A 12,832-nucleotide genomic window follows, 5' to 3' on the forward strand; every position below is an offset into this window, starting at 1 on the left:
TCCAATCCTCATGCTTGAGGGTTGGGGACCATGGTAGCTTCCAGTATTACTGTCTTCCACTCCTTCCTGTTTCTGTGCATCCACCAGTGGTTTGTCATCAGCCCACCTCCTGATGTTATGTGCTCTGGTGATGTGGACGAAGTATTTGAGCTTCCACCTTTTTATGATGTTGAGTCTTATTATCTATATTATTAAAAATACATTTTATATAACACTATAATAATACTAAAATAACCTTACAATTAATAGTGTCCTCACATACACTACATGTGGCTCGGATCTTAAATACAGCCACATGCAGTAGCCACATGCAGCCACAATACAGTCTATTTTAGCATTATTATAAGAACTACTCTTAACAACTTTCAAACACACAAATACGCACACACACACAGAGCTATTCTTCTTAGAACACTGCATTGACATTTATTAAGACAACCTAAACAAATTAACCTTAACCTAAATTTCGTTTGCAAATAAATAAATAAAACATCCAAAAATAATATAAAATACAACAGCTCCCATCTCCCTCAGTTTGACAGAAAAGTATCGTTTTTTTGTCTTTATCCTCCATGCGATCCGCGCTCCCGTCTCTTCTGCGAGTGCGCGCGAGGATTTCCTGATGCGCGCTCTTGGCACGGCGCCGCGCACTCCAGTCCCTGTGCTGTGTGTTGTGTGTGAGAGAGAATGTGTGTGTATGTGTGGTAACCCAGAGCAGCAGAGCTCTCAGTCAGACATGGCGGCGGATCCTCAGCCGGACTGGCTCTCCTGCCTTCCTTCTTCTTGGAGTTACGGCGTGACTCGGGATGGACGTATATTCTTCATCAAGTAAATATCACGCGGACACACGGATTCACAGACACGCACTGCCTGTTTCTCCCACGCATTTGTCTTTTCTTCGGCTTTTCTCTGTTCACCTTTTTTCCCCTTCCCTCCCTCCGTTTTCTTCCACTAACAGCGAAGAAGCGAAGAGCACAACCTGGTTACATCCTGTCACTGGAGAAGCTGTGATCACTGGGCACAGGAAAACTCCAGGTACGCAATTATCATCTGATGCCGTGTGTGCGTGTGTTCTATTTTCCTATTTGCGCGCATGCACAAACTCGCGCACGCATGCTGCGCCTGGGGAAGGTTATGTGCGCGTAATGGTTGAGAGAAGAGAGGAGGAAAAAAAGGAGGGGGACACACAACTTGCAGAGAGAAGGAAGACCGTGAGGGAAGATTTGCTCTCTCTGCAGCAGAGCAACAGCCCCCTGTGTTCCGCTTCTCTTCCAGCTGACCATTACGCACGACCGCCTCCTCCTCCTCCTCCTCCTGCCGCCGCCGCTGCTCCACCTGGACACCACGCCACACACTTTTTAAAAGTTCCGTCACGTAGGCGTGAACCGATTCCCCGCAATGACATTGGACTATATTCCACCACTGCAAGCTGCAGAAAAACACACATTACAGTACAGTACGGTAGAGTACACACGCAAATGCTGTGTTACTGCGCATTATTTCTAAATATACCTCGCACAAATCTGCGTGTCAGGCAGGAAACGTCTGTTTATCTGTGTGCAAACAGCTGGGTGCTGCACTCGCAGAGAGACACACACAAAGTATGATTGAGCAATCTCGCAATAAGTGCAGCTTGAAATTAGGCAGAGGGGCGTGGAGGGAAAAAATGAAATGTGTAAAAACGTGCTGTCCAGACACTGCATTGCTGTGCAGGTGTGTGTGTGAGAGAGAGACAGAGAATGTGTGTGTTCTTATCGCTCCTGCAGCTCTGCTCATGTTTTTCTCCCCTTTCCCTTGTCCTCAGATTTACCAACAGGATGGGAAGAAGGATACACATTTGAGGGAGCGCGCTGCTTCATCAAGTGAGTCTAGAATGTGCAGGGCAGCAGTGAGGGGGGTTGGGTGTGTGTGAAGAAATAGAGATAGATGGAGATGGATGATGGATGGATGCAGGGGGAGAGAGAGAGAGAGAGAGGTGGATTGAGGAGCTTCTTGTTTGGTTGGTGTACAGATTTCCTTCTGCTTTCATCAACGCCCACATCACTGCATCTCTGCCCTGCTGAAGGAGCGGGCAAGTCACAGATGCCCCACACACACACACACACACACACACACACATTTTCCCAAACTACCTAACCATAACCAGTTAATGCCTAACCCTAAACCTATCCACAATTTGAATCTCAGCCCTAAACTTAACCATTTCCTGAGATATTGGGTTCTGCCTCATACGGACCAGGTTTTGGTCTCCATGAGGACTACTGGTCCCAACATGGTCAGTGTTTATGCTGCAAAATGGTCCTAAAGAAGTACCAAATACAAGTACACATACACACATATTCTTGCTAAGCATGCTTTCTGAGGACACAGAGACATGCATTCTCTAGCCTCTTACCCTACCTACTACTCCCCTAAGTAAATGCCTAACCCTAACATTTAACCAGAATCTAACCTGAACCCAAGATGACAGGTGACAAATACAAGAACACACACACCCCAAGAAAATAGGTTTTTAAAAGCATCACATCTGCCATACAATTACCCTTGCCACCCACACTAGCCCAGTGTTTTCAATTTGAAAACGCTGCTGGCTCTCTTTGAAAATTGAGGTTTTGCCTCCTTAGGACCAGGTTTTGGTCACCATGAGGACTACTGGTCTTGACAAGGTCAGTGGTTATGACAGAAAAGGTCATTATCATTAGGTAAAAATACAAGAACACACTGGGGTGTGTGTGTGAGATTTTCCCAGAAACATGTCTGCAGTCTCTCTCTGCTGTCAGTTGGATGCAAGTTTGTCAAACAAGTGTGACTCAGAAGTGCTAAACAGGCTCTACTTGTCGGTGTTGCTGCATGTGTGCACATGCTAGTTTCTTTGTGTGTGTGTGTGTGTGTGTGTGTGTGACACTGACTTCATGGTCATTTGCGTACATGTAGCGTATATTATGTGGACCTGTTTGACGACTAAGATGCCCTGCAGTCTATCTCTGTCTCTCACACATGTACACACACACACACACATGCTTTGAGTGCATGAGCAGGTACTTTTATTTGTTCCTCTTACTTTCCCACCTAGTTTCCCTGCTGTTGCTCTCTTTCCCTCTGTCTGTGGCCATTTTGAGAGGAGCAGCTGACACATATGGTGAGCTAATATAGCTGCTCTATTAATAGCTCTGAACCGCTGCTCATTGGTATGTATGAATGCCTGCAGAATGTGTCCATGGACCCTAAACGTGTTTGTATGCATACATACGTTCATGCATTTGTGCACATAAACATGCTGTATACAAGCATAGTGGCAGTGTTAAATGCTTGCATGGTCAGGCAGATGTGATGAGTGGATGACTGTGATCGCAGCCAGAAAATGTGAAGTACAAGAGCAGGAGGCATTCAGAGTTGGTTGCAGCACGAGTGACATGAGGGGGAAGCACAGCAACACCACCACATATGCAACATATGGCGATTTACAGTCACGCACTATGATGAGCTTCATAGAAGCTGACAACATGATTGTACATTGTTGTCGTTAGTTTGTGGTGATTTGATTCAACGTAAGCTCAGACTGTTTCTGAATTTTTTAATGTATCAGAAATGTAGGTTTACCTCCACATGATGGTCTACAATTGTTGCCTCACAGCATGAAGATTACTGGTTCGGATTCCCAGTTTGACTGAAGGCCTCTCTGTGTGGTGTTTGCATGCTCTCCCCAGTTCTCTCTGGGCATTCCAGCTTCCCAGTCCAAAATCATAAAACATTTGCTGTTTAGGGTAGTTGGACATTCAATTGACCTTAAATGTGAGTGGTTGTTTGTCTCTGTGTTTGGGCCTTGTGATGGAATAGCGACCTGCCCAGGGTGTACATCCACCTTTCGCTGTCAACTGGGATTGTTGTGTCCAGAAATCTTTTGGTGATGATAGATTAAGAGTCCACACATGTGTTACATTCAGAACCATCATCCAGGAGACTAGTGTTTAAATGCTGTTTTATTCAAATGTTTGTGACTGTTAGCCCTAAAACCTTTCAAAATATTGAAACAGGTGCTCTGTTGGGTTTGAGATCGGGTCACTGTGAAGAATGTAGCGTGCGATTTATATTGTTTTATTTATTTAAATGTATTTAATTGTTGCATTCCATCCATGAGAGTAGATTTTCTGCACAATCTAATGACATGAAGATCGGAGTTGGGGGTGGCGGCAGATCAGTGGTAGAGCAAGACGTCTTTCAACTGGAAGGCTGTGGGTTTGGTTCCTGGCTCCAATAGTCCTTACTCTAAAAGATGTGCAAAAAATTGGTAGTGGGAAGTTTGTATAAAAGACTAGAAAAACACCATATAAATACAGACCATTTACCATTAAATTGAAAAGTCTTCTCTGACTGTAGTTGTGCGTTTCAGTAATTTTGAGACATGAAGTTGAGTCCAGACATTTTCCAGAGATTGTCTAAGTGAGATGCAGTGATGTTGCTAAGTTTTCAATGTAATGTGTCTCAGGACCCATTACAGACTTTTAGATGGGTATGAGTCCCAGAGAAATTCAGAGATTACTAATCAAATTTTTCATTTTCAACAAAGTGCAGCGTTAAACTCGTGTTTGATCTTATATGGTTATGATATGGTTATATAAGTGTAGAAAATGCATCTGAAAGAAATAAACACAATTTCAAATCTGACAACTTTAATAGATCTAACTATAGCCTACATTCATTATTGCATAGGATACAAATAGCCTAAAACTAAAAGCTCATTTTCAATCAGCCTACTGCATGTCAGGCGAACATTTCAAGCAAGCTAAATATATACATTTGAGTTTTGCATTTACCCGTTAAAAAGGAATGTCACGTCATTACAATGCTACTGTTGTGGTCTTTAATAATAGAAACCAGTTAGCACTTTGGACAATGCTTTTATTCCAGGCGCTTTGTTTAAATATGGGTAATGTGATCCCGATGATTTTGGATGATCACACACATATTCACGTATTCTATTCAGTATCTTCATTAGACGTAGATGTTTATCAACTGCAGACACACCAAAATCATCCCAGTGTTTTTTTCTATAGTATTATTTCTGTACCACATGCACTTGCATGAAACTGTCCTCATCTGTTCCTATAAAACAATCCTAGACTACACTTTGGAAACTCTTAATCAGAAATGCAGCTGATAAGTTGTGGGCGTCTCCCGTGTGGCAGCCTGTTGCAGCAGCTCTCGCTAGTTTAAATTTCCTCACTGCAGGACTAATAATAAAATAAAACGATCTTATTAGCATTACATTTCTTGAGCTGTGGCGTTAAAATGGTCGCATTAGTAATGTTAAATTTTGTCCAGAAGTTGACAGGTCTGTAATTAAAACTGATGCAATTCACAATTTCACATTCTAAAACCTGGTCCATTTAGTGTTGGAACAGTGTTCAGCGTTTTTTCCCAGCAGGCTAACGTTGCTAAAGATAGACCCATAGACTGTAGCCCGTGGGCTGCTGCACTGATAGCGTAGTTTAATGTCAAAATGAGTATCTGCTACTCAAAATGCGTAGAGGTTGGCAGATCTGCTGTTGCAATGTGGCAGCGCAATTACTGCACTGTAGGAGAGACAGTGGAGGGGGGGGGAGGTTAGAGAACAGGCTGGACGATGGTGAGGTAAATGCGTCCTTTCTGAATAATTTGCGTCAGAGACGCAGGGCCAACAACAATAGATGGAGATGCATGAAGGCAGAACGCTCACCATCTTGCTGGCTGTGAATTATCTGGAAGGTCAAGCATTTCGGCCTGTGTGGTTCTCTATGTGTTGCTCACTCACTTGTTGACAACAGGTTAAAAAGATGACTCACTGTTTAAATTATATATATCGAGACCAGTGAATATGGTTTGAACGACACCTCTCTTTTTGTCACTGTTGACGGAGTATTTTTACTGACGAATGAGCAGATCTTCTGTTTTTGTTTTGACCACAGTTTCTGACTGTTTCGCACAGACCTCTTACCCATCAATCAAAATGCAGGAGTCAAGTTAGTCTCCAGTTAGAATTGCTTGAAATTGTTGGAAGTGTGAATGAAAAACAATCTGAGAATGTACTGACAGATAATCAAGTTACAACAATATGTTCTTTTAAAATAGCCATAGCTTGTGTCTATCTGTCTGTACCGTTCTTTTGAATGCGGTATCTCAAGAATGTCTTGGAATGTCTGTGGAGGTACTCATTCACCCAGGTCATTGGCATCTTTAGTAGTTAGTTGCAGGCAACTGCTTTAGTTTTGACTTTTGGATTGAATATGTTTCACCTCTCGCCTAAGAGGCTTCTTCAGTTTTTCTTCCATCTTAAGTCAATCCAATTGCCTAAAGCTAAGTCTTGAGGGAGTCCTTTTCAAATTTGGTTCAAACGTTGTCTTGATCTTGAGGTGGTCCAACATCACTGCGACCTCAGAAATCTTTTTTTTTGTTTTTTTTTGCCTTGTGAATATTATCTCTCTTGAATGCCAGGAACAAATCCTGTCAAATTTGGCACAAACACTGACTTGGACATTGAGTAAAAAAATAATCTTGTTAGATGTTTAGTCATTGAAGATCAGAAGGATAAGGTGACCTCATGTTTTTTATGAGTGTGATATATTAAGAACAACTGTAGGAAATGGTATTACACTTGGCACAAACACTCACTTGTGTTTGGCCTCTTGAATATTTAGTGCTCTATATGAGTGTGGAATAAAAAGCTGTTAATAACACTGTTGTGCTGAGTCTGGCATCAGCACATCTGTGCTTGCCATCTCTAACCTTGTAGCATTTATATGACATTAAGGGTTAGATTTTATTTTAAAAATGTTTTCAATAACCAATGCAGAAATACTGAATATTATATCTGCTCATTCGCTCGGTGATAATTCTAGTTTTTACATTTTTTGCTGTCCATTGACGTTTACAATGTGTTAATACTTGTGTGAATCTTCTACTGAATGCAGCCCATTATTTCATTCATTCAGTAAGAGTGGGTATATATGCAGCACATTAGGGCCTAACAAAAAGCCACTGCTATGTTTCTGGAATTGGCTGACACAGGTTGAAATTCAGCAAAGCAACAGATTCTTGATTACAATGAGCAGTCTTTGACTGTGAACAGTTAGACCCTGTGTCATTTTGACTGAATAGCACATGCATCATCACCACTTCTTCAAATTCTTCAAATTGATACCAAATTCCAGCTGGGTCATTTTTCTATCAAGCTATTATTGGAATTCTGGCACTGCTGATTTCTCTGTATCCATGGCGTTAAAGGGCACTGCTTCCCTTAAATGCCTGTTGACAGAGTCAATCACCAGGCTCAGCCCTTCAGCCCTTCCTATGTTTGTTTGAGTTTCAAATTTTCAGTCTGTTTATATCCTCATAAGTGTCGTAAAGCCTGTTGGGAGTTCTCCAGCTATGAGCTGCCAAAATGTTGGGTTTTCTGTAATAAGGCTGGCGTGAAGCTGAACTGACTCCTCAGCTTAATGCTTGAGACGAAGAACTAAGATTAAAACCATACTGATTCAATAACAAATGCATCTCAGAGCATCATCAGAGCATGAAAAGCTGCAGTGGAATAAAAGGAAGTGATGGATCTTCTGCTTTGTGACCACTATGTCGTCAGTCCAAACCACTGCTGATTCAGGGAGAAACATGAGGACTGGCTGCAGTTGCAGTTGACATGTTTCTCATTTAGATTCAGATCAGAGTTCAGAGTTGCTGCAACAATGTCTTCCAAGTTACAACCCAAACATGCTATTACTTTTCCAACACTTCCAACACATCTTGACGTGGAGGTGTTAATTGTTCCTGAACTCAGCAATGACATGCCAGTGGAGTTTTTAAACAGCAACATTTTTCATTCACTTTTTTAATTATAAACAAGACAAAATACCCCAGTAAAAATCTGTTTTTAAAACACATGTTGAGAATCGTTTGTATTTTTATTTGGCTTCATTACAGCCACTTCTTTACTGGTCCAAAAAAAAGTACTAACACTCGACTTTTGTTTATAATTGGACTTAATACATTTGGCATTCCCCGCTGGGTTAAATTATTCCAAACTACTGTTCCAATTGGCAGCGATAAATACACAACTGACACCTGTGTGAATGTGCTAATTTCTTGTTCTACAATATGATTTTGGCATAATGTGAATTGTTTTTTTGGTTAATTTTTCAGAAAATAGTAAGTTTTCCTCTACCTTGTGAATGGTTAAAGAAGTGCTTTTCAGTCACTGTTGAAAAGTTTGAGAATCACTGGTCTAAACTGTTGATTAAGGAGAGACCAAGGTAAAAGATGCAACTTAGTAACCACCATCACGACAAAAACAGCAGGAATAAGCCAAATATTCTTACATTGATTTAAATTTCCTAGTTGTAAGAGAAATCTTCTAAAAGTAGCTTGTCACTTACATACTGTCATGTGCCTTAAAATTTAACAGAACTGGCCAAAAAACAAAACATGCAAAGTATTGTTTTAGCTTGTTACTGGTAGTTAATGCAGTAAGTAAGCTGTAATATTGTATCACTATCCCAAAAGAATCTCAGTGCACTGAGAGCTTCAGTGTGTGAATGTGAGAGTGCATGGTTCTCAGATCTCAGTGGGGGGAACTCTGTGATGGACTGGCAACCTGTCCAAGATGTAACCCCACATTTCTGTGTCAGCTAGGATCGGCTCCAGAGGCCTTGTGACCCTCATGTAGAGGGTAAAGTGAATGAATGAATGAATTATTGCACAGCTCAACTGGACCTTCATTCATAGTCCAGTCATACATGACTGTGTTGTGATACCATGGAAATGTTGGCACAGAACGAATCATTGTTTTGATCGTGTTTAGGGTAAAAGGTTTCCTCGCAGGTATCGCAGGTGTCCTTCATAAATGGACTTTTACTTTTAAAGAAACCATTTCTGAGTGAGTGAATCAGTGCCTTCTTTTTCTACGCAAACAGCTGGTGTGCATATTTTTGGAGCTCCTTTCTGCTCAGCGGGGGCTACCCTTCTCTAAAGGCTCTGATACTTTACTTTTGACAACCCCGGTCTCACCCCCCTTTCTCCCCCTGCTGTCTTTGTGAGTCCTGCTCTGGGTCTCTCTATTTCTCAGCTGGAGCTGTTTGATGTTCGAACCCTGCTTTACTGAGCTCCCTATAAAGCTTTAACCAGCTTCCCACATCTGTATAAGAATGTTTGTGTGAGCTACAACCATACAAATTGCCACTCAACTTAATGTTGTGACTGATTGTTGCATAACCTTAACCTTAAATGTTCTCAAGTTCTATGTTAAACTTCTTGTTATTGGAGTACTAAGTTCCTGGAGTGGAAAAAGGCTCAGTGGCATCTTTAACATTATTTACCAGGGTTGGTCTTCAGGGGAGCAGGAATACCCTTTATTAATACATCCATGTACTAATAACAACATATTTTAACCCTTCAGTATCATTTGCCAGATTGGTTCACACAATACTCATTAAGGCTTTATCCATGCAGAAGCAAAACTTTACCTATATGATACCCACCAAAAAGACTCAAAACACTGTAATACATATGCCAGGCCTGTATGTGGTGCTTTAGCGCTGCTACAGAAATACACCAACAGCAGAGAAGAAGATGATGAGCATGCACATAAGGCCAGTAACGCGCGGTGAGGTTCAAGTTCTGTTCCAATTCACGAATACGCGAGCAGCAAGTACGGTTCTCATACCGTGGAAAGTGTTCTCGCTCCGCCCGTTTTACCAAGTATGCATCCGGTGGTGACTTGTGGGTACTTGGGAAAGACATGTATCCCAGAATGCATTTTGCCAGAACACAGTTTTAAGATCATTTGAGGCGAGAAATTAGTCATTTAGAATTCAAAAATGTGGTTTGTGTATTAAGATATGACATATTTATAGTTTGGCAGTGGCGTTGTCAGAGGTGATCAGCTCCGCCTCTGCGGACGATTGGTGCTCACAGTGCCCAGTGCAGAGCAGCGTTACTTCGGCCTGTCATTAGATACTTGGTCTGATGAATAGATTTGTTGTTGACACGTTAATTTGTTTTAATACAAAAGTTTTGACCTGACAGTTTGAAAGTTTGTATATTATTAATGTGTTATTTATTTTAACTTTGAATTTTAGATTGACATTAAAGTTGCACTGTCATTGTATGTGTGTACATATACACTTATATACTACTCTACACTGCTGTAATACATCCATTTTCCATAACGGTACTATATGTTTTAAGGAAAATATATAAATACATTAAAGGTGACATAGAATGCTTGTATCACACATATATGTTAGTTATGGAGGTCTACTTACATATATGAACTTGTTTTCATGATTAAAAACCTCCTAATCGCTGCAAACGAGCCGATCAAAATATCTCCTCACTGACGCTCTCGTCAGCCGCACTGTTTCAGACCAAAACCACACCCCTAGAATGTGGACTGTGTTGTGATTGGCCAGCCAACGAGAGCTTTCCCACTGTCCTGTGATTGGCCAGGTACCTGGAAGTGACGTAATAGATAGGCCAGCTCTCAGATACACAGCTCCTCCTCTGGCATGGTGGATGCTCTGCATCTCAGCAGCTACAACGAGAGTAGTTCTTCTTCTTCTGCGGTTGAATGTACGCAACCGGATGTGCCCGGACTAGTGCCCGCACCAGGAGGCGCTACGGTGGTGAGAGGAGTGGTGAGGATTTCTGATGACGACATCAAATTAAGGAAGTGCCGATCCGCTTCGCAGAGCCCAGGAAAAAAATACAACATTATTTTCTCAGCAGTGGCTGAACTGTTTGTTCTGAAACTTTAGGGTTTCATAAACGAGGTAATGACGCAGATACACACACAAACGCAGCGTTAATTGGAGCTTCCGGTCTATGTGGGCTTTAAACTGTGAAAATAATAATAATGAATATATATATATATATATGCATTTATTAAGAGTGTTTTACATGTTAATTTATCAACACTCTGTAGGTGGCAGTATTGAGGCTTAAGTGCTTGGCAGCATCCACCATTCAATCAGTAGAACAAGGAAGTAGCTGCTGTTCCAATTGCAAGGATTGTACTTGTGTACTCCTGTACTTGGCGAGTATGTACTCCAATCACACTTCCCAAGTATGCAAGTACATCCTTGCATACAGGGTTGGGTATTGAGACCAGAAATAGAAGCTTATATTTCAATGTTGACCTTAATTGAAACATTTAGTTGTTTTGAAAGCTTGTAATTATGCTTTAATCAATTATATACTGTTCAACAATATGATAGCAAGAAAAACAAAATAATATTTAATATATGGTCAAATTCGAATTGTAAACATTTTTAAAGTTTTTTTTTGGCTGATCTCTCTTTTTTTTTTAATTAAAATTGAAAGTCGTATATGGTCTTACCGTAATATGTATTCTGAGCTCCAGAGTTGGTCTTCGTCTCTCTAAAAAATAAACAAAACATGGCCTTTACCGTTACTTATTTATTTGTATTTAACACATACTTACACATACACACAAAGTAGGAGCAGTTGGAATTTCCTGTACATCATTGTTTTAGTTTGTTAGCGGTAATTAAAGCTTAAAATATAGCTGTAACATCTTATTAAGACAATTTTAGATGAGATTTTCTTAAAATTAGATTAGATTAGATTTTTGTAGTGCAAAACTTGTTTGTCAAGATTATGTTTCTTGACAAACAAGAAGAATAACAAAAAGAATAAGAACCATTTCCCCCGAAATTAGGCTATCACTGGGGACATACTGTATGTGCGTATGTTAGCATGGTCTGTGTACATTTAGGTTTTTCTTTAAGTGTTAGCAGCCGTTCTGTCTTCATGATTCACACCTTGCCTCACTGCTTTAGCATGCTGCTTTACAGAATATTCTTTTTTTATTTAATTCTTGGCATTTTTTTTAAATTTTGTTGACATTTCTTTACTATTCAGACTTTTAATTAACAATAGATGATTTATTATTTTTGCCCTCCAGCCAATGCAGTTCAGTGTGTTAGCTTCCATGTACACACACAGCAGACACTTTGTCCTTGGTGAAGCTTGTCCCAAGCTCTCTCTGTCTCTCTCGCTCGCTCGCTCGCTCGCTCTCTCGCTCTCTCTTTCTTTCTCTTCCTCTCCGCACTCACACACACACACACACACACACCTATACCTATCATATCTATGTGTATTCCTCCGTACTCAACTAAACACCAGAACTCTTCAGTGTGAAGCTGCGCATATGTCGTTGCTGCACATGCTTCATAATTAAACTGGCGGGGAAAAAACATGGAATTAAGGAAGTGAAACTCTGCAGTGGTTTTTACTTTGAAACGGGATGTGGCTGTATTTATGGCATGTGAAAGATATTTACTGTATGCTTGAATTGTGGAGTAAGATCATTTTCACTGTATTTGTGTGAAATACATTAAAGTGTCACTAGTTAACGCTATTTGCTGATCCAGGTGCAAATCTTCACAGTTTAGTGTAAAGTGTAAAATTATGCATGTGATAAAAATCGGTGCATCTACTTGAAGGATGGGGGGACGTTTTGGTCCACTAGATGGTGCCAAGTGTTCACTCTCAGTAGAGCTATTGTGTGAGTATATCGCAACATATTATTTCGCAAATACTCAAATTTGAATAAATTTGTAATATCGTGATAATACTACTACTACTACTAATAATAATAATATTTTTCTATTGCGGCATAGGCTACTGCCTCTCTGGTCATCCAGCTCAGTTCAGATTCGGCCATTGGCTGTCTCTGACTCCACTTCTTGATATTTTTCAAAATCAGGCATTGGGGAGCTTTAGGGATTAGTTGCCCATAAACACAATCCCTGTCAGGTTTGGGTTGGGCTTGGTTAGTACTCTG

General features: G+C 40.7%; 1 protein-coding gene across 1 annotated transcript; it reads left to right on the top strand.

Moving 5' to 3' along the window:
* Window positions 1-597: 597 nt before the first annotated feature.
* Window positions 598-2,000, top strand: LOC122773854 (pleckstrin homology domain-containing family A member 5-like). The gene is made up of 3 exons (XM_044032822.1): window positions 598-828; window positions 959-1,035; window positions 1,805-2,000. The coding sequence occupies exons 1-3, from the start codon at window positions 623-625 to the stop codon at window positions 1,864-1,866; spliced, it is 345 nt and encodes a 114-aa protein (XP_043888757.1). The 5' UTR covers window positions 598-622; the 3' UTR covers window positions 1,867-2,000.
* The last annotated feature ends 10,832 nt before the right edge of the window (window positions 2,001-12,832 follow it).

This window comes from Solea senegalensis, linkage group LG8 (assembly GCF_019176455.1).
Source record: "Solea senegalensis isolate Sse05_10M linkage group LG8, IFAPA_SoseM_1, whole genome shotgun sequence".
NCBI classification, from domain to species: Eukaryota; Metazoa; Chordata; class Actinopteri; order Pleuronectiformes; family Soleidae; genus Solea; species Solea senegalensis.

What these genes read in the sequence shown, in the direction of transcription:
- LOC122773854 (XM_044032822.1), top strand. Translation starts at nt 623, where the DNA reads ATGCGCGCTCTTGGCACGGCGCCGCGCACTCCAGTCCCTGTGCTGTGT. An exon ending in GGACGTATATTCTTCATCAA is followed by an intron (nt 829 to 958) that starts GTAAATATCACG and finishes TTCCACTAACAG; the next exon opens with CGAAGAAGCGAAGAGCACAA. An exon ending in TGGGCACAGGAAAACTCCAG is followed by an intron (nt 1,036 to 1,804) that starts GTACGCAATTAT and finishes CCTTGTCCTCAG; the next exon opens with ATTTACCAACAGGATGGGAA.